General features: G+C 48.2%; 1 protein-coding gene across 1 annotated transcript; it reads right to left on the reverse strand.

Moving 5' to 3' along the window:
• Positions 1 to 181: 181 nt before the first annotated feature.
• On the reverse strand, positions 182 to 24,539 carry LOC140211817 (Golgi phosphoprotein 3-like). Its single transcript, XM_072281968.1, has 4 exons — positions 24,250 to 24,539; positions 7,376 to 7,507; positions 6,309 to 6,423; positions 182 to 2,649 (listed from the first exon to the last, which is right to left on the reverse strand). Exons 1-4 carry the CDS (start codon positions 24,442 to 24,444, stop codon positions 2,225 to 2,227), a joined length of 867 nt encoding a protein of 288 aa, XP_072138069.1. The 5' UTR covers positions 24,445 to 24,539; the 3' UTR covers positions 182 to 2,224.
• Positions 24,540 to 25,277: the final 738 nt, after the last annotated feature.

Raw genomic sequence — 25,277 nt, forward strand, 5'->3', positions numbered from 1 at the left:
CTGTACGTTGGGGAATGCTGGAATCCGTGGGGGAGTTAGTGGGAACTTGGGAAGAATTAAACGACAGTAATGTCAGATTGGTGAAGATGGGTGGTTGACAGCACAATCACATTGGGCTGAAGAGCGTGCTTCTGTGCTGCGAGTCTCCAAGGCAGTCCAACAACAAGTTTCCCAATGATCCAACAGTCCCTGTTTTTTTGTTAAACTAGTTTTAAATTTATTTTACAGTTTCATTGATTACATAGAGCTGAAAATAAAGAAATTCAACTGAATCACTGACCTAACAAAGATTACCAATGTCACATTTAAGAGGCTCGTGGACAGTGGACTGGGCTGGGCTGGGCCTCAAAAGACTCGAGAGTTGGATTTAATTAACCTTCCCACTCCCTGCTTGGGGACACGACTGGGACTGGCCCAAGCTCTGAGAAGCAAGGCGACAGCAGCCCCTCTCCTGACTGACCAGCACAGGCTGGGGAGAATTCCTTGTTGCTAATTTGGAACTGATCCTCACTAACCTTTCACCTTGAACATCGGCTAGGGGACGTAGCTGGTTCTCCATGCCCGTCGGCCTACATGGAGGTGGGAGAGGGAGTGACCCACCTAGGAGGACGTGCATGGAAGAGGGAAGAAATCAGCCCTGGCAGGAGAGCAGCCTGTAATGATGGACTCCCACTGAGGGGTGGCGCTAAGACGCTGGGCGAACATCGGCTTACGAGCACCACCCTGAGGCCAAAATAAACCATCGTGGCCATCCAGCCCAACATGGCAGCACTCCTCGACCGCCACCCATCCAGTCTGAGCCCCCTAATCCCTCTGATCCTTCCCCCGCTCCACTACTCTCCCCCCACATAACCCTGACAGGATTGAGTGGGGGGTGAGTGGGTTTGTGAGGTGGGAGGGGGAATAAATTCAGCAGGGCGTCAGGTCACACCCCATCCCGTTCCCAAGAGCTCCAATGTCACCACCAGTTAGGCACTTCAATTGGCAAACTAGAGGGAATTAATTCAGGTGGATTGTGGGCATAATTTAGAACGCGGCTGATCACCTGTGAAACAGTACGTTCTCTTTCAACAGAAATTAGATAAAGGAGTTATATTAATCCCCAAACTCAAGGCAGCGCCTTTATCTGGAGTCAGGGACAACGCCCAACAGCATCTGTAACAGTGGAGAGCTCACACTAGGATAGGAGGGAGAGTGGAGGGCAATGCAGTTGGTGGGGACGGGGTATTTGGGTGTCCTGTAGCACACTGCTTTTCTGTCACTGAGCTGACCGATATGGCACACAGAGAAGGCATTCGATGGTGGGGAACTCAGGAAGATACAAGGTGGATGGATCTTGCGTGGGTGTTACTTGGTAAAGGTCACGATGGTGGCCCTCATAACTTTTCACAGTGGAAGTGGGGAAGGGGAGCACGCAGGTGTAGTCACCCACCCTCTCCAAAACATCCCACCTCAACCTACTCCCCCACTGTTGGTCAGGTTTGTGTGTTAGCTCCCCCAGGGGAGGATGCTGTAATTAATAACCACTGATCCCTGGGGTAGCGGTAGAGGAGTTGTCTTCTATAACAGATTGGGCACAGACCATCTTGATTCACATCAAGAACAGAGGCATCATGGTGGGAACACTCGTAAGAAAACAAGGTCGGGGGCCATGTTGGGAGTTCGTCGGGAGGTGGGGGAAATGGGACCTAAAATAAAAGTGCAACTCACCAATCACAGGGCAAGAGATTAGACCTCCCCTCCTTCACAAAATAGGTTGTCCCTTAAGTACTACCTACTATCGCCAAGAGGTGGCGCCAAGGTGCTGAGTAAGCAGCAGTGCCACCCAGAGGCCGGAATAATCCACTGCACCGATCCAACATGGCAGCACTCCTTGACCACCACCAATCCAATCCAAGCTTCCTGCTTCCTTGGATTCTTCCACCAACCCCCTTCTCCACATCCTGGGTGATCGAGTACCCTAAAAAGGATTGGGGATGGGGACGGACGAGATTGCAAGGCAGAAGGGAGAATAAATCCACCAAGGTACACCCTGGCCCATTCCCAAGAGCTACCAGCACCCTATTGCACACAGAGGCACACTCTTACCGAGACAGGGTGCACACAAGAGGGGAAGTGATAAGAAGGTTTAAAGGGGGGGGGGTGGGAAGAGAAACACCATACCATTAGATTGTTCCCTCAACCAGAGTTTTCATTGGTCAAATGAAAATAAAGAATCTGGGCATTACTTGGTAAAGGCTGCCATCACAGCCCAGATCATCTCGCCACTGCTCGACTTGGCGCACTCCACGTCTGGGTTGAGCTCCAGCAGCTCCCGCGACCGGCTGGTGGCCAGCTCGTACTGCTCGTCCTGCAGCGGCACGAAGGCGTTCTCCAAAACGTCCGAGTTGTGGGCCAGCAGGATGAGGGCCAGCAGCCGCTTGTCCATGCGCTGGGGCTCCTTCACCCACTTGTCCAGGAAAGCGTCCTGCAGCTTCTTGATGAGCCGCTGCTTCAGCGTGTCGTTGGTGACCGGGTGGGTGGTCATGTCGAAGAGCAGAAAGTTCTGCTTCTCGGTGGTCAGCACCCCCTTCTCCACCAGGCTCTTGGCCAAGCGCTCGCGCACATTGCGGATCTGGTAGTTCAGCTTGAGGGGGTTCCATGTCTCGCCTGGTCCCCAGGGCAAAATGGATCAGGAGGGACAAAGGGTAAAAGAGGGCAACAGAATTAGAACATACAGCACAACATGATATATAAACTACTCACCATTTCTCTGCCTTTTCCTCTTGCAAAGGCCATAACCCTTCACATGCCCCTCTAAGAGTCACTGAGTACCACAAACAGGCCCTTCAGCCTATCTAGTCCATACTGAACCATTAATCTGCCTAGCCCGTCAACTCGTATTGGCACCAGAGCCCTCCGCACCACTCTTGTCCAAACTTCTCTTAGAAGTTACATTCGAACCACAGTCTCTGGAGTGTCCCTAACGTATCAGCCAAGCACTTACTTGTGTAAAAAAAAATGTCTGACATCTCCCTGAAACTTTCCTCCATTCAGCCTAAAAGGATGTCCTCAGGTATTAGCCATTGTCACCCTGGAAAAAGGGTGCTGGCTGTCCACTCTATGCCTCTTATCATCTTGTACACCTCTATCAAATAACCTCTCATCTTTCTTCAGCCCAAGCTCACTCATCCTATCCTCAAGACATGCTCTCTAATCCAGGCAGTCTCCTGGTAAATCTCCTCTACATCCTCTCTAACGGTGGGAGGAGCAGAGAGCAGCGCGCCGCGCATGCGCAGCCCTCCGGTGAAAATGATATCGTATCCGTTAAATAGGGGCTGTGGACAATTCTGATTTGATGGAGACAGAGGTGAAAGCACAGAGGAACATCTGGAGAAATTTCTGAAACGCAGGCTCACTGCCACTATTACTGGGCGATCAAGAATCTTCTGGAGGCAGGGCCCCAAAACCCCCGGCTTTGTCTGCTGCAGGCGACCGAGATTGAGGTCGAATCGTTTGGATAGAGATGGTGCTTGGTACTCAGTATCAGAGAGCTTATCGGAGAGCTGATCGGAGGCTCAAAGTTTTTGGACAACTCAGAGTCGGACTGTGGTCGGGCATGGCAGGGAGAGTTTTCTTCCGTCTCCCGTCTGCGTGAGATGTGGGACTTTCGAGAGACTTTGAATTTTTCTACTGTGCCATGGACTGTTCTTCATCAAGTTATGGTATTGTTGCACTGTTGTGACTATATGTTATAATTATGTGGTTTTGTTAGTTTTTTCAGTCTTGGTCTGTCCTGTGTTTTGTGATATCACACCGGAGGAAATATTGCATCGTTTCTTAATGCATGCATTACTAAATGACAATAAAAGAGAACTGCGTGTCCTCATAATCTAAAGCTTCCACATTCTCCCTAGAACCAAGGAGGGAATTTGGTGGGAGACAAAAGAGACTACAGGTGCCAACATTTGGAGCAACTGGGTGAAGTAAGAGGTTCATAAGGTTACAAGAGTAGGCAGCTTGTATCTTTCTCCCTCAGGTTAACATGTCTAATACCAGAGGGCACGTATGAGAGGGGGTGAGCAAAGGAGATGAGCAGAGCAAGTGTTTTGTTTAAGAACACACAGCACAGCAGGTGCCTGCACTGTACTGCAGGGGCAGAGGCTGTGGTGGTGTAGATACAATAGATGTGTTTAAGAGGCTCTTAGACAGACAATGGAGGGATAGGGACATTGTGCAGGCAGGAGGAATTTGTCCAGTTCTGTATTTAATTGCTGTTTAAATTAGAGTGGCTTGGTAGTGTAGCAGTTAGTGTAACTGGGCAGTTGTAGCACTCATCCCACTTCACTGCGAAGGCAGCTGATGTACCTTAGCCCTGTCATCCTAGTTAACCCTGACCCGTAACATCCAGACATTTATCATCGTGGGAGCAGCTCTCCAGGATGCAGACTTCCAAAGGTTCCGGTGAAGAAATCTTATCACTTGTTCTGAGAGGTGAGGCCAGCTGGTCAGCCAGAGGAATCACACTCCCTGTATCCAGCGCTTAACAAGCCAGTCAGTCCCATAATGCTGTTCTTTATCACCTTGCAACTCTGTTTTAATCATCAACTATTTACACAGTTGCTTCCTGAAGTCCAAGTTAATCACAAATCGTCTGCCTTCCAGATGTCAACCTTGTGCTGCAATCAGTTACGATGTTTACTCTGAACCCTTCAAGGTTCCTGTAGGTTGTTGTAGCTGAGCGAGGTAGTGGCGATAAGCTCCCACGACCTATTAAATGCTCACAATGGCATGTGTCTCAGGTAGCCTCCGACAACTGAGTCCAGCTCATGAACTTCACGTGTGGCTTAGCGGAATTGTTTCTACTGACAGGAGAAGGGATGAATGCGGGTTACTGGCACCTTAAAACCAGTCGCTTCGGGCAGATAGGGCTCATCAGCCGTGGCTGGCGGCTGATCCAGAAGGAAAACTCTCAAACGCCTGCTGCCGGGCTTCAGGAGTAAACCCCGAGAAAAAAATCCAGCGCTGGAGTCCCTGCAGCAGTCCCACGTTGAGTTCAACGCTGACTAGCAACTCTTGCGACGCCACCGGTGCCAAACTGTATCGGTCTCTGCCGTTCCTTTGGGTTCATCAGCTGTGTGCAGAGGGGGAGCCTGCTACACGGGCAACAGCTCGCTCTCCACATCGTACTGCCCTGGTTTGCGTATCACGTGGACAGCTGGGACTGAACATCTATGGTTGACCCCGACCACATCAAACCATTCAAATCCAGTCGTCAAACTTCTCTCCAGCCTTGCGTGTTGTTAGGAGATGACACATCTCCTCCTCACCGCATTCTTGTGACTGTAATCACAAGATTTGATCAAGGTAGAGCAGTGGCAGAAGACGTGATTAACGGCAGGATTCTGAGCAGTTGAGAAACAGAGGGATTCTCCGGTCCAAGACCACTGATTGCTCAAAGTTGCCACACAGGTTAATAGGGTGGTTATGATGTGTTGGCCTCAACACTTAAGAAAAATTTGGACAGTTACATGGCCAGGAGGACTATGGTCCATGCCAATGGGATAACAGGCAGACTTGTAGTTCAGCCAGACTAGGTGAGCCCAAGTGCCTGTTTCTGTGCTGTAGTCTCCTACGACTCTAAGCCGTACAGTGGGTTGACCTTCATTAGTTGGGGTATTGTGTTCAAGAGCCATGAGGTGATGTTGGAGCCTTATAAAACTCTGGTTAAGACCACACCTGGACTACTGTGTTCAGATACGGTTACCTCATTATAGAAATTATATGGAAGCTTTAGAGAGGGCGCTGTCTAAATTAGAGAACACGTCTTAATGCGGATAGCTGGAGTGAGCTAGAGCTTTTCTCTTTGGAGTGAAGGGAGGATGAGAGGTGACTTGATAGAGATGCACAAGATGATAAGATAAATACCAGATTGGTCAGAAAGTCAAATGTTACGTGGAGAAGGGTAGAGGAGGGAAGTAAGTCAGCCATGATCGAACGGTAGAGCACCAGAGGGACTGAAAGACCTGATTCTTCTTCCAGAACTTATAGACGTCCAAACTGGGAGCCTGAGGTAGAAGAGAGGGGTGATGAAAACATGGGATGGCACAGAGGATAAAACTGCTGCCTCATTTCACTAGATCCCTAGTTTGGCAGACAGTGAACGAAGGTCTACTCTCGTACAGGAGGGAATGCTGTTGATCCTGGGGTCAGAGGGCAGGAGGACTGATCAGCAGAGGGATTCAATGGTGCCTCAAGGCCCCGATCTCCCCCCACTCGCCCGCTCCCAGCGTAGCTACCCCGCCGAAGCCCATGGGCAGGACGAATACCTGTGAGCAGCTCGATCCAACTCTGGACTGTCTCGGGGGGTTCGGTGGCTTTGATGTGTCTCAAGGCTTCGTCCAAGAGGACATCGCCAGTTGGGGCATCAGACTTGAAGAGGACCTGAAACAAAAGTGGAGGGGAGATAAGAGGAGGGGATTAGTTTGAGTAAAGTGCAGAACAAAAACACCCTATCTCTGACTTTCCTCCACACACCTTAGAAAGATAACATCTGGTATTAGCATTTGCCACCCCAGGAAAAATGCACTGGCTGCCCATTCAATCTCTGCCTCATCTTATACACCTATATCCAGTTGCCTCTATTCTCTTTCGCTCCAAAGTCCTAGGTCGCACAATGTTTCCACATATGACATGTTCTCTAATTCAGTTAAGTCCTTCCTGCATCCTATCTGAGGTTTCCACATCCATCCTACAGTGAGGCAATCAGAACTGAAAACAATACTCCCAAGTGTGGTCTAACCAGTGTTTTATAGAGCTGTGTTGGCGCGTGGCCAAGTGGTTAAGGCTTCGGTCTAGTGATCTGAAGGTCGTGAGTTCGAGCCCTAGCCGAGACAGTGTGTGTCCTTGAGCAAGGCACTTAACCACACATTGCTCTGCGATGGCACCAGTGCCAAGCTGTATCAGCCCTAGTGCCCTTCCATAAGACCATAAGACAAAGGAACAGAAGTTGGCCATTCGGCCCATCGAGTCTGCTCTGCCATTTCCCTTGGACAACATTGGGGTCATGGAGAGGGGAGGCTTGCAGCATGGGCAACTGCTGGTCTTCCATACAACCTTGCCCAGGCCTGCGCCCTGGAAACCTTCCAGGGCGCAGATCCATGCTCTCGAGGCTAACAGGTGCCTATAAAAGGCTATATAGAGCTGCAACATTACTTTGTGGCCTCTTGAACTGAATCCTCAGACTAAAGAAGGCCAACACTCCATACACTTTCTAAACCACTGAAATGCACTTTACGGATAAAATGCACAAAGGCAACAGAGAAGTTTCACCCTGAAGGGGCTGCCCATGGTTGCTGCTGCACTGCCCGGCTTCAGGCCTGATCCCAGCACTGACCTTGCGATTCAACAGGCTCTTGCGGCGCATGGTGACGGGCTCCAGCTGGATGCGCCCCCTCAACGCCAGCTCCACCAGGATGCAGCCCCGCAGGCCGGCAGAGATGCAGTCATTCCAGAACGAGGTGTAGCCCTGAGGGAGAGAGCAGGCAGAGGAAATCAGTGGGCTCACATCACAGAGACAAGGAGAGCGGGTGCAAGGGTGACAGATGGGGAGAGAATGAAAAAGAGAGATGGGGGAGGAGAGAGAGAGAGACAGAAGAAAGATGGAAAGTTAATCAGAAAGTTGGGGGGGAGAGAGAGAGCTAGAGGGGGAGGGGGGAAATATATATATATATATATATATATATAGGAATTTACATCACAATTTCATAATTCTGAAGACAAGTTTCACTCTTTACCACAGGGGTTGTGGAGCTGAGCAGTAATAGGGTGAGAGGTATGGTGGGGAGTGAGCTGTTGGCCAGCTGCAATAAAGGGTTAAGTTAAGATGGGTAGACGAGTTTTTTTTAACCGTTAGCAGCCCCGTTTACAAACCTGAGCAAACAGGAGGGGTTATATAAATCCCCTGGGGGAGAAGCAGTTGTTTATTTCTGTGGATCTGACAAGCAAGTCAAGACTAAACATAGAACATAGAACAGTACAGCACAGTACAGTACAGGCCCTTCGACCCACTATGTTGTGCCGACCCTCAAACCCTGCCTCCCATATAAGTCCCCACCTTAGATTCCTCCATATACCTGTCTAGTAGTCTCTTAAACTTCACTAGTGTATCTGCCTCCACCACTGACTCAGGCAGTGCATTCCACACACCAACCACTCTCTGAGTAAAAAACCTTGCTCTAATATCCCCCTTGAACTTCCCACCCCTTACCTTAAAGCCATGTCCCCTTGTATTGAGCAGTGGTGCCCTGGGGAAGAGGCGCTGGCTATCCACTCTATCTATTCCTCTTATTATCTTGTACACCTCTATCATGTCTCCTCTCATCCTCCTTCTCTCCAAAGAGTAAAGCCCTAGCTCCCTTAATCTCTGATCATAATGCATACTTTCTAAACCAGGCAGCATCCTGGTAAATCTCCTCTGTACCCTTTCCAATGCTTCCACATCCTTCCTATAGTGAGGTGACCAGAACTGGACACAGTACTCCAAGTGTGGCCTAACCAGGGTTTTATAGAGCTGCATCATTACATCACGACTCTTAAACTCTATCCCTCGACTTATGAAAGCTAACACCCCATAAGCTTTCTTAACTACCCTATCCACCTGTGAGGCAACTTTCAGGGATCTGTGGACATGTACCCCGAGATCCCTCTGCTCCTCCACACTACCAAGTATCCTGCCATTTACTTTGAACTCTGCCTTGGAGTTTGTCCTTCCAAAGTGTACCACCTCACACTTCTCCGGGTTGAACTCCATCTGCCACTTCTCAGCCCACTTCTGCTATCAGTGTCTCTCTGCAATCTTTGACAATCCTCTACACTATCTACAACACCACCAACACCACTAAAGATCTAAACATTAGCTTTATTTGTCAAGTGTACAGAGAAATGAGTTGTTTGTGTTAGTGACCAACAGGCAGAGGATGTGCTGGGGATGCCTGCAAACGTCACCATTTTTCCAGTGGCACCAACGCAAAATGCCCACAACTTAGTGATCCTGACCCATACCTTTCCGGAATGTGGGAGGAAAGCGGAGCACCCGGAGAAAGCCCACATGGTCATGGGGAGAACATGCAAACTCCTTACAGTGACAGGACCCCAATAGCTGGCTGCTACACTACTGTGTTAGTGAAGTGCTACTTGCTACGCCAGGGTTACCCTGTGCTTTAGAGAAAAGCAGTTAGACTTCTGAGCCAAGAACGAGTGCAGGGACAAAGGATAAATCAGATAAGGTGTGCTGAAACCGAACGTAGGAACAGTAATGAGCAAAGGTTAAAAAGGGAGCGGTACAGGTTTTGAGGACAAGGAGGTGGATGATTACAACACTGCTGCAGCTGCTTCGCATCTTCAGTGACTGCAGGTTTAAGTCTCTGTGTGTTGTATGCGTCGGGTTTCCATGTTCCTCTGACTTTGGCGGTTTGCCCCACTCTGTTCCTTTTCCCTCTCACACACTGAAGAAGTGGGGATTAGTGGGTCAATTGGCAGTAGGTTACCTCCAACCACCACACCCCCCCCCCAACTACAGGCCCCTCGGCCCACAATGTTGTTCTAACCTATTAACCTACTCTAAGCTCAATCTAACCCTTCCCTCCTGCATAGCCCTCCATTTTCCTCGCCTCCATCTGCCTATCTAAGAGTTTCTTAAACATCCCCGATGTGTCTCCTGTACCACCACCCCTGGGAGGGAGTTCCATGCAGCCACCACTTTGTGTAAAAACTTACCCCTGATATTCCCCCTTAACTTATGCCCCTTGTATTAGCAATTTCCTCCCTGGGGAAAAGTCTCTAGCTGTCCACTATCTGTGCGTCTGCCTCTGATCACCTTGTATACCTCTATCAATTCACCTCTCACCCTCCTTCACTCCAAAGGAAAAAAGCCCAGTTTGCTCAACCTTTCCTCATAAGACACACTCTCTAATCCAGGCAGCATCCTGGTGAGTTCTGAAGAAGGGTCTCAGCCCGAAATGTCGACTGTTTAATCATTTCCATAGATGCTGCCTGACCTGCTGAGTTCCTCCAGCATTTTGTGTGTGTTGCTCTGTATTTCCAGCATCTGCAGAATCCCGTGTGTTTAGCATCCTGGTAAATCTCCTTTGCACCCTCTCCAAAGCTTCTACACCCTTCCTATAATGAGGCAACCAAAAGTGAACACAGTACTCCCAGCGTGGTCTAACTAGAGTTTTATAGAGCTGCAACATTACTTCACAGCTCTTCAACTCAATCCATCGACTAACGTAGGTAAATACACCACGTGCCTTGTTAACAACTTTATCAGCTCGACTCAATCTGGGAGCAACCATTGGCAATGTTGGTACAATGGGTTATAGGGGTAAACAACGAGGGAACGAGGTCCAGCAGAGACTCAGCGGGCTGAACAGCCGCCTCTACGTCCCAGGGAATGTGAGAAAAGGAACCTATTATATGAACCGAATGGACCTCTTCCTAATACCTGTAAGATCATAATCACACCAGTCCACACCTTCAACAACTGCATCAGGATCTCTTTACTGTATCTTCCTGCAGGCAGTCCTTACGCAAACATTTAAAAAAAGTCTGCTCACAGTTGCTCTTAGCAAACTCAAAATGTACAGCTTGTGTAGGAGCCACCGGTTCAGAAGATCTGGTAAGATAAGCCACAACACAAACAACAGCTTATGGGCTCCCTGCTTGGGTTGGTCTTGTTTTAACATCACTTCCCTGAGATACACACAAAGGTGTTGAATCTCCACATCCCTCTGTTCACACACAGAAATCCACCGGCCAAAGGAGTGAGCTTCCAAATACTCACAGCCTCATCTCAGTCCGAGATACGCTGGACCTTCGTGCAGCATGACAGCGCAGTGGTTAGCACCGCACTGCAGTAGCAGTGATCGCCGACTGGGGTTCAATGCCCACTGCTGTCTGTAAGGAGCCTGTACATTTACCCTGCGCATTTCCTCCTACATTGCCAAAGCGTATGGGTTAGGGGTAGTAACTTTATGGGCAAGCTACGACGACGCTGGAAGTGTGGCTGCACTTGCGGGTTGCTCTCAGCATACTCTTGCACTGGGTAGGCTGCCGACGTTTCAGCATACATGACAAATTAATCTAATCTAATCTAAACTTGCCTGCAGCCTCTCAGAACTGATCCGGTCATATTTGATATGGCTCAACTACAAGCTTTCAGTTCCACAAGTAAAGAGGCATACAGACAGAGAGTAGATAGGCCAGTCCTTCCGGCTCGCTGTACTTATGCTTATTATTGAATACAATCAATACTGACCAGCACTTTGCTGTGGTGCGAGTTTTCTGCCTTTACAGTGTTTTGGATTCCAGCCTCAGTACCCCAACTCTGCCTTGACCAATGTAACTTCCCTGTTCTTATGTTATAATGACGGTACATATCCTGTGCACCTTTTTCACTGCCTTCCCTACCTGTGTTGTCACTTTCAGAAAACCCTGGGCTTGTACACCAAAATCCTCTGGTATTCCGGTACCTTGCTACGAAAATGTCTCATTGGTCCCTTTTAAAGCCCTTAATGGTCTGGGTCCACAGTACATCATAGAATCATCTTTGTTTTACAATCCAGCTTGAGCTCTCAGTCCATAAGACATAGCAGGAGAATCTGGTCGTTCAGCCCATTGAGGCTGCTTTCCCATTTCATCACGACTGATCCATTTCCTTCTCAAACCCACTCTTCTGCCGCCTCCGTGTAACGTTCACACCCTGATTAATGAACAGCCTATCCACCTTCTCAAATTTACCCAATGACCTGGCTTCTTCAGTCTGTCTCGTAAATTTAAGCAATCTCCTTCACATGTCAGCTGTTTTTTTAACTACGCTCCTAAGCTGTGGAACTCAGCAGGTCAGGCAGCATCCAAGGAGGGGAATTAACACTTGACACCTTGGGTCGAGACCTTTCATTAGAACCGGGAAGCAAGGGGGCAGAAGCCAGGATAAGGTGGGGGAGAAGGGAAGGAGTGCAAGCTGGCAGGTGATAGGTGAGACCAGCTGAGGGAGCAGGTAGGTGGGTGGAAGGGGGAGGAGGGTAAAAGAAGGCCGGAAGTAATCGGTGAAAGAGGCAAGGGGCTAAAGAAGAAGAAATCTGACGAGAGAAGGCGATGGACCATGGGAGAAAGGGAAGGAGGGGAACCACAGAAAGGTGACGGTGAGTGAAAAGAGGCAGTGAGCGCATAAATAGCAGGAAACATCGATTGTGTACTCCTCTCCTGCTCAGTTCCTTCAACATGTCGTGTGTGTTGCTCACTAAACAACTTCCTTTATGGTGTTGCCGCCCATTTGTCCAGCTTGGCATGTGGGTGGGGACCAACGTAATGCTCCACTTTCAGACTGTGACACCGCTTCCCTTGGGCTAGGGTGTGGAGCGCCTCTCGATAATTCACAACTGAAGCTGCCAGAACTGCAGGCCAGCAACACACACAGAATACTGGAGAACTCAGCGGGCCAGGCAGCATCGATGGAAAAGAGCACAGTCTATCTTTGGACTGAGACTTTTCAATAGATGCTGCCTGGCCCGCTGAGTTCCTCCAGTATTTTGTGCGTGTTGCTTGGATTTCCACACCTGCAGATTTTCTCCTGTTTGTGAAACTAGGCAAACCAGCTTCGGCTGGTTCAACAGGTTGCAGTGGCTGAGAGACAGGAGCTGGGGCTGACAAGAAGTTCAAAGGGGTGAGGCATGCAAGACTCCCTATCCCCATTACAAAAACTTTCTACAGGAGCGCCACGCAGACTGTCCGGTCTGGCTGCATCACTGTGTGGTACGGAAGCTGCAAATAGCGGACTGCAAGACCCTACAGTGGAGAGTAAAAACTGCCCAGGGGATCACCAGGGTCTCCTTCCCCCCTCTTTGAGATACTTACTGGGAGCACTGTAGACCAACAGCCCAGAGCATCGTTGGGGATCCCACTACCATGGAGAAGTGGGTACAGGAGCGTCAGGAACAGGACTGCCAGACTGGGTAACAGTTTCTTCCCCCAGGCTGACAGTAGTAATGAACACCCTGCCATCACCCAGATCTTGTCACCAGGTCGGAGTTCACCTGTACTGTACACCACATGCATTTTGAATTATAAATTATAAACTTATTTGTGGAAATATTTTGTGATGTATGCTTGTGTGATACATGTTCTGTGGATACATACAGTCAGATGACAATAAATGTGAATTTGAATCTGAGGTCAGTGCACCCGGACACCAAGCCCTTGCACAAACTCCGATAACCCAGCACCTTTGGTCGCAGATTTTCTGGAGTATTATATTATTCACACCCATAAGCATCATTTCTAATTAGTTTTTGCAAGTTATGCAATTGTATGTTTGTGAACATAACCATTAGCACAACGCTTTACAGTGCCAGTGACCAGGGTTCAATTCCTGCCATTGTCTGTATGGAGATTGTTGGTGCGTTCTCCCTGTCACCGCCTGGGTTTCCTCAGGGGTCCCCCCCATTCCAAAGCCACACGGGCCAGGGTTAGGGTTAGCGAGTTGTGGGCATGCTGAGCTGATGCCAGAAGCATGGCAACACGAGTGGGCTGCCCCCATCACATCCTCAGCTTGTTGACACAAACGACACATTTCATTGTTCTGATGTACACATGACAAATAAGGTAGTCTTAAAAACCTTCAACGTTCCAGTTACAGGAGCGAGTTTAAAGGGAGCAGGAAACATAGAAGTGTTCTGGGCTCTGCACCCGGCCACAAACATAGCTGTGCTCCTGATCCCAGGTGTTCTGGAATCCGGCGCCAGATACACATCCCCCTTGCACTCCGGACCCACGTCTCGTGTCAGTGAGCGAGACGTCGAACTATCAGGATATCCAAACTACTGGATGGCAGGTCATCAGAGTTTCGCTGTAGAATGAAAGTCCTGTCAGATAATGGACAGATCCTGAGAGTGTGAGAGTAGGAAATATACAACATCAGGTGGAACTGAAACCACATCAGTGCTTTGTCCTGACTAAAATCGAGAAAACACAACCTTCTAAAAAGAGATTCACAGAACTCCAACGCAAGGGCAAAGATGGTTATAAACACCAGTATTATACAGTGACAGACCCGTCCCCACCGGTACCGTACCCCGGTGTTGTACAGTGACAGACCCGTCCCCACCGGTACTGTACCCCAGTGTTATACAGTGACAGACCCGTCCCCACCGGTACCGAACCCCGGTGCTATACAGTGACAGACCCGTCCCCACCGGTACCGTACCCCAGTGCTATACAGTGACAGACCCGTCCCCACCGGTACCGTACCCCGGTGCTGTACAGTGACAGACCCGTCCCCACCGGTACCGTACCCCGGTGCTATACAGTGACAGACCTGTCCCCACCGGTACCGTACCCCAATGTTATACATGGCAAACCCATCTCCACCAGTACCAGGGATGAGAGGGAAAATAAATCAGCTGTGATCGAACAGCAGAAGAAACTTGATGGGCTGAATGGGTCATGTGTGATAATAACAAAGCAATACCAATACCCATAGCCACACATTGGACAGCGGAGCCACCATGGAGCTAGACTGAAGCCCTTACTGGAGAGAACAGGACACTGTACTGTAGGTCAGCTGAGCAGCAGCAGGGTGTGAAGGGTATGAGGGAGGGGTGATAGTTCAAGTATATTTCCTGGTGTATGCTTTAGTAGTGGCCAGCCACTCTGAAAAAGCCACCACATTGAAAGGAAAGGACTGCAGACATTGGAAACCCATAAGTAACAAAAGTGTTAGGAACGTCACCACCTCAGGCACTGTCTGTGGATCTGTTCAGCAAAGATCTTTCAAAAAAAATATCTGCAGCATGCCTTGAAAGCCAGCCGAAGCAATTCTCTTGTAAAAGACTAGCTCTTGTTTGGAGCTCGAGTGCCTGGGTAGGTGTGAAGAGATTCTTTTCGGCTGAAGCATGGGATTGGAAGAGGGCCAAGTGAACAGAGGCAGACTCTCTTTGCATTGGCAAGGATCTGGCATGTGGCACAGCAGCAAACATTTACTGGGCCTAAATGTGGCTGAGGAAGGAGCCTGTGGAATGCAAGAAAATACTTCCTCCAGACCTTCCTTATCAACCCCATAATGAAGTACAGTTACGGTTGTCACGTATGAAACATATTGGCCAATTTCTACTCAGTGAGCTCCCGTATACATGATGTTAATCATTGCAATTTTGTTTAGATGGACAAAGTTCCTCTCAATACTGCCATCAAGGAGGTGGTACAGGAGCCTGAAGACACACACTCAATGATTCAGGAACAGCTTCTTCCCCTCTGCCATCAGATTTCTGAAGGGACAATGAACCCACAAACACTGCCCCAGTATTTCATTTTGTCTTTGATCTCTTTTTGCACGATTTAATTTTATTTATTTATTTATTGGCATGGGGGCATGGAACAGGCTCCTCCGGCCCTTTGAGTCAAAATGCCCAGTGATCCCCCAGTTTAACACCAGCCTAATCACAGGACAGTGTACAATGACCAATTAACCTACCGACCGGTACACCTTTCGACTGTGGGAGGAAACTGGAGCACCCGGAGGAAGCCCACGCGATCACAGGGAGAACGTACAAACTCCTTACAAACAGAGGCGGGAATTGAACCTGGGTTGCCTGTACTGTAAACCACTATACGTGTGTGTGTGTGTGTGTGTGTGTGTGTGTGTGTGCGCGTGCGCGCACGCGCGCGTAATTCATAGTTTTTTAAAACATTACTTATTTCTGCAAAACAACGAATTTTATGACATATGACAGTGAAGTTAAACCTGATTCTGATTCTGGGGATTTTATCATGGCCTCCCATTAAATAAAGATTAGGTTGATTTATCACATGTCCTAAACATACAGTGACGTACATCATTTTGCGTCAATGGCTAACACAGTCTGAGGATGTGCTGGGGGCAGCCCACAAGTGTTGGCGTGCTTTTGGTGCCAACATGGCATGCCTGTTACTCCTGCACCTATTGTCTACTGTCTATTAGGAACTGGATACTGATTGTGGATCAACACACATCAAAGTTGCTGGTGAACGCAGCAGGCCAGGCAGCATCTCTAGGAAGAGGTACAGTCGACGTTTCAGGCCGAGACCCTTCGTCAAGACTAACTGAAGGAAGAGTGAGTAAGGGATTTGAAAGTTGGAGGGGGAGGGGGAGATCCAAAATGATAGGAGAAGACAGGGGGGGGAGGGATGGAGCCAAGAGCTGGACAGGTGATTGGCAAAGGGGATACGAGAGGGTCATGGGACAGGAGGCCCAGGAAGAAAGACAAGGGGGGAGGGGACCCAGAGGATGGGCAAGGGGTATATTCAGAGGGACAGAGGGAGAAAAAGGAGAGTGAGAGAAAGAATGTGTGTATAAAAATAAGTAACAGATGGGGTACGAGGGGGAGGTGGGGCATTAGCGGAAGTTAGAGAAGTCGATGTTCATGCCATCAGGTTGGAGGCTACCCAGACGGAATATAAGGTGTTGTTCCTCCAACCTGAGTGTGGCTTCATCTTACAGTAGAGGAGGCCGTGGATCGACATGTCAGAATGGGAATGGGATGTGGAATTAAAATATGTGGCCACTGATTGTGGATGATCAGCCATGATCACAGTGAATGGCGGTGCTGGCTCAAAGGGCCGAATGGCCTACTCCTGCACCTATTGTCTGTTGCCCACAACTCACTGACCCTAACAGTACGTTTTTGGTGGGGAAGGGTTCGGGAACATCGGGAGAAAACCCACACTACCATGGGGAGGATGTACAACTCCAAACTCCTTACAGACAGCCGCAGGAACTGAACCTCCATCATCGGCACTGTAAACCACTACACTCTCGTGTAACCCTGTGCCGGGAAGCTCGGTAACTGGGGGACAAGGGTTTTAAAGGACAAGTACAGTATTTGACAACTGCCTAGAAAGATGATATAGGGCAGGCAGTTTGGGATCCATAGATACAGGAGCAAAATTAGACCTGTTGGCCATTGAGTGTGCTCCACCATTCAACAGCTGCCATTTTTTTCTCCACTTCATTCACCCACCTTCGCTCCTAACCCAATCTCAACCCATCAACCTCTGCTCCAATACACCGAGTGACTTGCCCTCTGCAGCCATCTCCAGCAATGAATTCCACAGATTCACCACCCTCACCTCCCCTTTACTCTGAGCCTGTGTTTGCAGATCCTAGACTCACTTACAGATGGAAACCTCCTCACTATATCCACTCTAACCAGGCCTTTCGATGTTGTTATGTGTTTTATTCTGCAAGGTGTGTATAATTTATGTTAATAAAATTTATGTCATCATGTTTGTCATGTCTGTAATGTACTGTCAGCTGCTGCAGAAAGCTAACTTTCACAACACTTAATCCTGTGTATATAGCAATATAACCATATAACAATTACAGCACGGAAACAGGCCATCTCGGCCTTTCTAGTCCGTGCCAAACTCTTACTCTCACCTAGTCCCACCGACCTGCACTCAGCCCATAACCCTCCATTCCTTTCCTGTCCATATATCTATCCAATTTAACTTTAAACGACAACATAGAACCTGCCTCAACCACTTCTGCTGGAAGCTCATTCCACACAGCTACCACTCCCTGAGTAAAGAAGTTCCCCCTCATGTTACCCCTAAACTTTTGTCCTCTAATTCTCAACCCATGCCCTCTTGTTTGAATCTCCTCCACTCTCAATGGAAAAAGCCTATCCACGTCAACTCTATCTATCCCCCTCATAATTTTAAATACCTCTATCAAGTCCCCCCTCAATCTTCTACGCTCCAAAGAATAAAGACCCAACTTGTTCAACCTTTCTCTGTAACTTAGGAGATGAAACCCAGGCAACATTTTAGTAAATCTCCTCTGTACTCTCTCAATTTTGTTGACATCTTTCCTATAATTCGGTGACCAGAACTGCACACAATACTCCAAATTTGGCCTCACCAATGCCTTATACAATTTCAGCATTACATCCCAACTCCTATACTCAAAGGTTCAATCGTTAGGCATTAATATCGAAGTAGTAAAATGGATTCAGCAGTGGCTGGATGGGAGACGCCAGAGAGTAGTGGTGGATAACTGTGTGTCAGATTGGAGGACGGTGTGTAGCGGTGTGCCACAGGGATCTGTACAGGGTCCAATGTTGTTTGTCATATATATTATTGATCTGGATGATGGGGTGGTAAATTGGATGAGTAAGTATGCAGATGATACTAAGATAGGTGGCGTTGTGGATAATGAAGTAGGTTTTCAAAGCTTGCAGAGAGATTTAGGCCAGTTAGAAGAGTGTGCTGAAAGATGGCAGATGGAGTTTAATGCTGAAAAATGTGAGGTGCTACATTTCGGTAGGACTAATCAAAATAGGACATACATGGTAAATGGTAGGGCATTGAAGAATGCAGTAGAACAGAGGGATCTAGGAATAATGGTGCATAGTCCCCTGAAGGTGGAATCTCATGTGGATAGGGTGGTGAAGAACTGACTCCACACTCTACGGACTCACTTTCAAGGACTCTTTACAACTCATGCTCTCGATATTATTTTGTTCTCACTTGCACAATTTGCCTTCTTTTGCACATTGGTTCTTTATTGATCTTCACTTGTATAGTTTTTCTGAAGTTCTATTGCATTTTTTTTTAAACTTTCCTCTAAATGCCTGCAAGAAAACAAATCTCAAGGTAGCATATGGTGACATACAGGGCCGAATTAACCTAGTAGCAAAAGTAGCATATGCTACGGGCCCCACCCGCACTAAATGCTTGCAACCTGCAGTCTGGTGAAATCGGCATCTCGCCGTATTCTCACAACTGTTAGAGTGAGTTTTGGGTAGACGATTCATTTACACTTAAATAAATGACTTCAGTCTTCTGTTCTTTGACCAAGTACTGAGGACTGAGTTCATAACAATGCGTTTCCTAAGAGCTCTGAACCCAGTTTCATTTGTAACAATGCATCTCTGGTGCCTCTGAGACAAGAATGCTAAGTTTACAGGTAGTTGCAAAGACACCATATCTATGCTTCTTGAATATGAATTGTCCTCTATGTTAGCACGTAACATACCAAATAATGTATTATGGATTTTAACTTGCATTCCTAAAGGCCATGAACGCCAGCTTAGGCATACTGGCGCTGGTAGAATGAATTTAATCAAAAGATGTGAAAACTTCAAAGAATTTGTCTGTACTTGTAACTGTGAACTGTCCTTTGTGTTTAGGAAATAAATATCGAGCCTCAATCACAAGGAAGTTAGACCTATTCTGCCAGGGGTCTCTGCCCGCTGTAACCTTGTTTTGTCGAATAAAGAAACTGCTTTGTATCTACCGGTAACGCAACGCTCTGTAATTTCATCCACGCCACAACGACGACGATCTGGCAATGCTGTTGTTTTCATGCCGGGGGAGCCGCATGCTGAATGGTACAGCATGTGTGTGCAGGCGTGTGTTGGCTCCTTGCTGTGTCATGGTACAAATGCTCATGCAAACCAAGGAAGGGGACATAAATCGTATCTATCTAAAACAACATGTGAGGAATTCATCAATCTGATTGGATCCAGCATACTGCATCACATTATCAGTGAAGTGAAGAAATACAAGTATTATTCTGTTTCATTGGATTCTAACTCCAGATATATCTAATGTGGACCAGCTGACTTTGACTGTGCACTATGTTTTGCCGTCTGGACCAGTTGAAAGATTTGTGAAGTTTTTGGACATGGAAGGTCATTGTGCTGAACAGCTTGCTCAAAGTTTACTTGACTTTTTAATGGAAAATGACATTGATATAAAAGACTGCCGTGGTCAAAGTTATGATAATGCCAGCAACATGAGTTGCAAGTATAGTGGCTTACAAGCACGAATTAAAAAGCTGAATGAGTTTGCGGATTACATTCCATGTTTTGCACATTCACTAAATTTGGTTGGAAAATGTGCTGCTGAAAGTTGCCAAGAAGCATAAATTTTCTTTCAATTTGTAGAAAGCCTGTACACATTTCTTTCTGCTTCTACTTATCGGTGGGATCTCCTTTCTGCTGCATTATCTGATGGTGGTGCTCATTTGCCCATTGTGAAAAGAATGTCAGATACCAGGTGGTCAGCTCGTGCAGATGCAGCAAAAGCACTTTTACACAGCTTTTCTGCAATAAAACAAGTCTTGGATGACATTTCAAATAACAATGATCATAAGGCAGAGTGTCGACAACAGGCTCGTGGACTACTTTCAACCATGATGAAGTTGGAAACAGGAATAATGGTCATATTGTGGGATCAAGTATTACAGCATTTTCAAATGACCAGTGCTTCTTTGCAATCTTCTGGCCAAGACCTGAACACAGCTTGTGCACTCTATGAATCCGTGCATGGATATATTCAAGCTATGTGGTCTACTTTTTCAGATATTGAGCAAAAAGCCAAGGATCTGACTAAGTGTGAAGATTATCAACAGCAAACTCGAAGAAAACACAAGCAAAATTGCACGTATGATGATTTCAGAGGTTCCAGTACTCTTGATCCACTTGTTGAACCTCAAACACCTTCTCAGAAGTTTAAAAGCCGAACATTTCTTGCCATTATTGACAGCTTGCTTTCTGCCCTGTCAACAAGGCAGAAAGCTTATCTATAGGTGAATGGTGTTTTTGGATTCCTTCATCAGTTACAGTCGTTTACACCTGAAGGGATCGTAAAGAGGTCATCAAATCTTATGAAATCATATCCCGAAGATCAGGAAGAAAGTCTTAATGAAGAATTTGTGCAGTTTACTGAACTCTTGAAAACTGATCTTGCTTCTCATATTGGCGCCAAACAAGACCTCGTAGAGTTACAGTTGTACCGTTTGATAACTGATCATTCTTTGGAGTCATGTTTTCCAAATGTATAAAATGCCTTGCGCATCTGTTTGTCACTCATGGTTACCAACTGCTCATTTTCAAAACAGAAAAGGATTAAAAAAAAAAGAGTACCATGGGTCAAAACAGATTGAACGTGAACTTGAACTTCTGCTTGAAATAGACATTTCCAGTATCATCAACAAATTTGCTCATGCTAAATCTAGAAAATCTAACTTTTAAATTGTAGTTTGTTACTTTTGACATTTGAAATTGATACCTGCACGTAAGTAATACTAGTACTGAAGTGTCAGACATTTGTCGTATTATCTGGCTGTATAGCAAATGAAAAAATTGAATTACTTTACTATGCAAGTAAATTATTTATGTTTTAATACTTCTGTGCATTTTTTAAATTTAGGGCCCCTTTATAACATACGCTACAGACCCCGCGCTAGCTTAATCAGGCCCTGGTGACATATACTGTATGTACTCTGATAACAAATTTACTTCAGCAACAAACTTGAACACTAGGCTCAACCCGAAACTCGGGGCTGTTTTCGAGGGAGAGGGCGAGGCTCTGAGGTTTAGAGAGAGAACTCCAGTGCTCTGAGGTTCAGAGAGGGAACTCCAGTGCTCGGGATCCCTCCAGCTGCAGGCTTGACCACCCACTGCCGGAGTTCAGGGAACGCAGAGATCTGGGATTCATGAAGCAGGAATAGGCTATGGATGCAAAGACAGGAGAGAGGCAGGGAGGAGGGAAATTTGAAAACCAGCCTGAGGATTTTCGGAATTGCTTAGCTGCGTGAATGGGACTCTGGAAGTGTTAGGTTTCCCTGAGCACAAACCCCCCCATCATCTAGGACATCTTCAAAGAGTGATGCCTCGAGAAGGCAACATCTAACATTAAGGACCCCCAGCACCCAGAGCATCACTAACATCAGGGAGGAGGTACAGGAGCCTGAAGACACATACTCAATGCATTAGTTTGAGCTTCTTCCCCTCCATCTGAATCGTCCATGAACCCATGAACACGACTTTAGTCTCCTTTTGCACTAATTTTTTTTATGTTTCTTACCATAGCTTACAGTAACTCTGTCTAGGTATTACACTGTACTACTGCCACAAAGCAGTGATAATAAACGTGATTTTGATTCCGATCCTTAGGACCTCAGGCAGCAGATCTTTGGACGAACAAGAGATTCTTCAGATGCTGGAAATCCAAGAGACAGAAAATGCTGGAGGAACTCAGCAAGTCAGGCAGCATCTATGCAGGAGAATAAACAGTCGGCGTACTGGGCCGAGACCCCTCCTCAGGACTGGAAAGGAAGAGGGAACAAGCCAGGCCTTAGCATGAGCTGGTGTTTACAGAGGGCAGGGAGGGTGCCAGAAAATTGTACTCTAGAATTAACAAAGCCATGGATGAGGGCTTCATCAGTGGGCGGCTCAGGTAGGGATTACGGGGGTGAAAATTGGTCGACCTGATGGCAGAGAGGAGGAGGAGTAGTGAGGTCAACGGCATACAAGGCTGGAAGGGCGGTGCGGCCAAAACCAACACAACGTGCCCAGAACTGATTCACCCTAACTGGTGTCTCTGGAATGAGGGAGGAAACCAAAGCACCCAAGGACACCCACCTGCAAACTCCTTACCGACACCAGCAAGAACTGAACCCCAATCTTACAGTTGGCACTGAGAAGCATTTCACTAACCCCCCATGCCACCGTAAATATTGTCAGCAAAGGAATGGAGGCCAAATTTTTGCCCTGATGCTACTGAGAGGGGAACACAGAGGTGGGACAAGGGGCAGATGATTGAAGGGGGTGGGGGCATCACTGACAATGGTGGACGGGAAGCCAATGGTCAGGTCATGAACAAATGGACAAGTGGTGGTGGGAGATGATTCCATTACTTTGAAACATAAAGAGGAACTGCAATATTCAGTATTGATAAAGGTTCTCAGCTCCCGTAACAATAACTGTTCCCCTTTCCACAGTTGGTATTTCTAACTATCTATGTGTCTGGAGGCTGAAGGCCCAGAGGCAGCCTGTCTTGGGGCTGGGGAGCTGTCTGTGTGGGCGAGTAGTGGAAGGGGTGTGTTTTGCTGTCGCTCTGTTGCTGCTAGTGTTGTTCTGTGAGCGTTGTGGACGCGCTACGTTGGCAACATTTGCAGGCTACCCCCGGCACATCCTTAGATCATGTAAGTTAAAAAAGTTTTAGAGATACAAAGGCTCTCTGCACCATCCAGCAACCCACATATTTAACATTACTAACCTAATCACAGAACGACTTATGATGACCAATTGACCTACTAACCAGTATGCCTTTGACTGTTAATGCAATTAATGCCTTTCACTGTATGTTTCCACATACATGTGATAAGTAAATAAATCTGATCTGACCAGACATATCCATTCCCTTCACAGACAGAGAGAGATTAGCACACCCACAGTATGCACCCAGCCATCTCCGGCCAACAACAAAGGGATGATTCCGTACATTCAGGTGATGCACAACATCTGCGCCTCATACTCCAGATATTTCACGACCACACCCTACAGGATGCAGTGCCCCGAAGGCCACTCCAATAGCAACTGAATAGTCTGACTGCTGTGACAAATGTGAAGCTGTTCACACCAGCAAGTAACCTATATGGCACACCACGGGATCTAGTGGAATAGAATCAAAATTATCTGTATTCCTCTATGAGAAATTAGGGATTTCCGGTGAGATCAGTGGACCACACCCTGATCTCCAGCAGCCAAACCTTGCCCTGATCTCCACTGATACCTAGGACATCTAGACATCTGGTGGTCCAACTCACCTGATCACCAAAGGCCCAGTGGCTCAGTGTCCTGATCTCCAGGGAAATCCAGTAGACCTCCTGATCATCCAATCTCCATGGGCACCCAGTCTCCCGCCAACCCAATCTCCAACAGGCCACTGCCCCGATCTAAACGGACATCCAGCAGCCAACCTTTCTCTGATCTCCACAGAGATCTAGTGGCCCACTGGCCTGACCTCCGTGGAGACCAGAGATGCAGCTGTCCGCCCACAGCTATCCCAGTGGAGAACCAGTGAGCAACTCTGGCCCTGATCTCCATGGAAACCAAGCTGGCTACCTGGCCATCCAGAGGCCCAACAGGCCTGACAACCACTGAGATCTGGTGGCCACTCTGCGTCGAGATTTCAGTGGCCTACCCGGCGCACCAGGGGGATCCAGGATCTGCCTGGAGATCCACTACGACAACTCCCCGAACTCCAGGCAGGCCCGGTCCTCTCGTCGCGGGAATCCAGTGGCCTAACCCGGAGACCCAGTGGCTCACGGCCCGATCGCCTTGGAGATCCGGGAACCCACCGCCCTGTTTTCCATGAAGGCCCGATGTCTGCACGACTACCCCCGACCCACCCACCACCCAGCGCGGCGAGCAGCGGCCTGACCTCCCGGTCCTTGATGCCGAGCAGCAGCACTTCCTCCATGAGCGTCAGCCGCAGCTCCTTGGCGTCGCCCGGATCCTCCTCATCCTCCAGCTGCTCGACCTGCTGCCGCTCCTCGTCGTCCGGCCCGTCCCGCCAGCGCTCGGCGTCCCGGGCCGCCGGCTCGGCCCGTCGCGACCTGCGGGTCAAGACCGACATGGCCTCAGGGCCCCCGATTCCTTGGCCACCCGAACTCGGCCCCCCGCTTTTCCGTCGCCGCCGCCGCCTGCTTCCCCCACCCGCAGCCGCTGATTGCCAACCCCTTCAGCCAATCACCGCCCTCCTCCGTCCATTTACGCCCAATCGCTGTGCGCGCAGCGGGGGGAGGGCCGCCTACGCCAGGTGAGGCCGCTTGGGTCGTCGAGCCAATCGGAAACGGTCTTTCTGCTCCCGTCGGCCGGTCGGCGTGCGTGTTGGGCAGAGGGGCGTAACCAACACTGCTGTCCCGTCCTCGGTATGACAGACAGGCCATATTGCCCAATCAGAGATGAGTATTTCTGTCTTACTGCCAGACGTAAGAGGACATCAGACGTGAGGCAATAGCCTTTGCTTTGATTGACACTTATAATTAGCCAATCGTCACCAAACTCTAGGACAGCGCCGCAAATCACAACGCGGGGTTTCTTACCCTCTCCGCCAATCGTTTTGCGGGATGGACAGGATAAGAGGCGGAGTGTAGACGCTCAGGACACGTCACCGAATTAGTTTTTGCCGGTCCATCGGTGCAAGTGCTGGTGGACTGTAGCAAGAGTTTAGTTTTAAAATGTTGTCTGGCGAAAAATTTTGGAGCACAAACAGAAATGCACAAAGTTATTTTTTAAGTGCTGAAGTAGAGGAGTGGTGATGCCCAGAGTGAAACACAAGTCTTTGAAAGCAATTAGATTCAATTCAGATTAGCAAGGACACCTCGCTGCTGGGCGAACAACACCGGGAGCATTGCCTCCTTATTCATGAGAGAAGAAAAACATCGAATCACAGAATGTTGCTGAACT

Source organism: Mobula birostris, chromosome 2 (assembly GCF_030028105.1).
Source record: "Mobula birostris isolate sMobBir1 chromosome 2, sMobBir1.hap1, whole genome shotgun sequence".
Taxonomy (NCBI): domain Eukaryota; kingdom Metazoa; phylum Chordata; class Chondrichthyes; order Myliobatiformes; family Myliobatidae; genus Mobula; species Mobula birostris.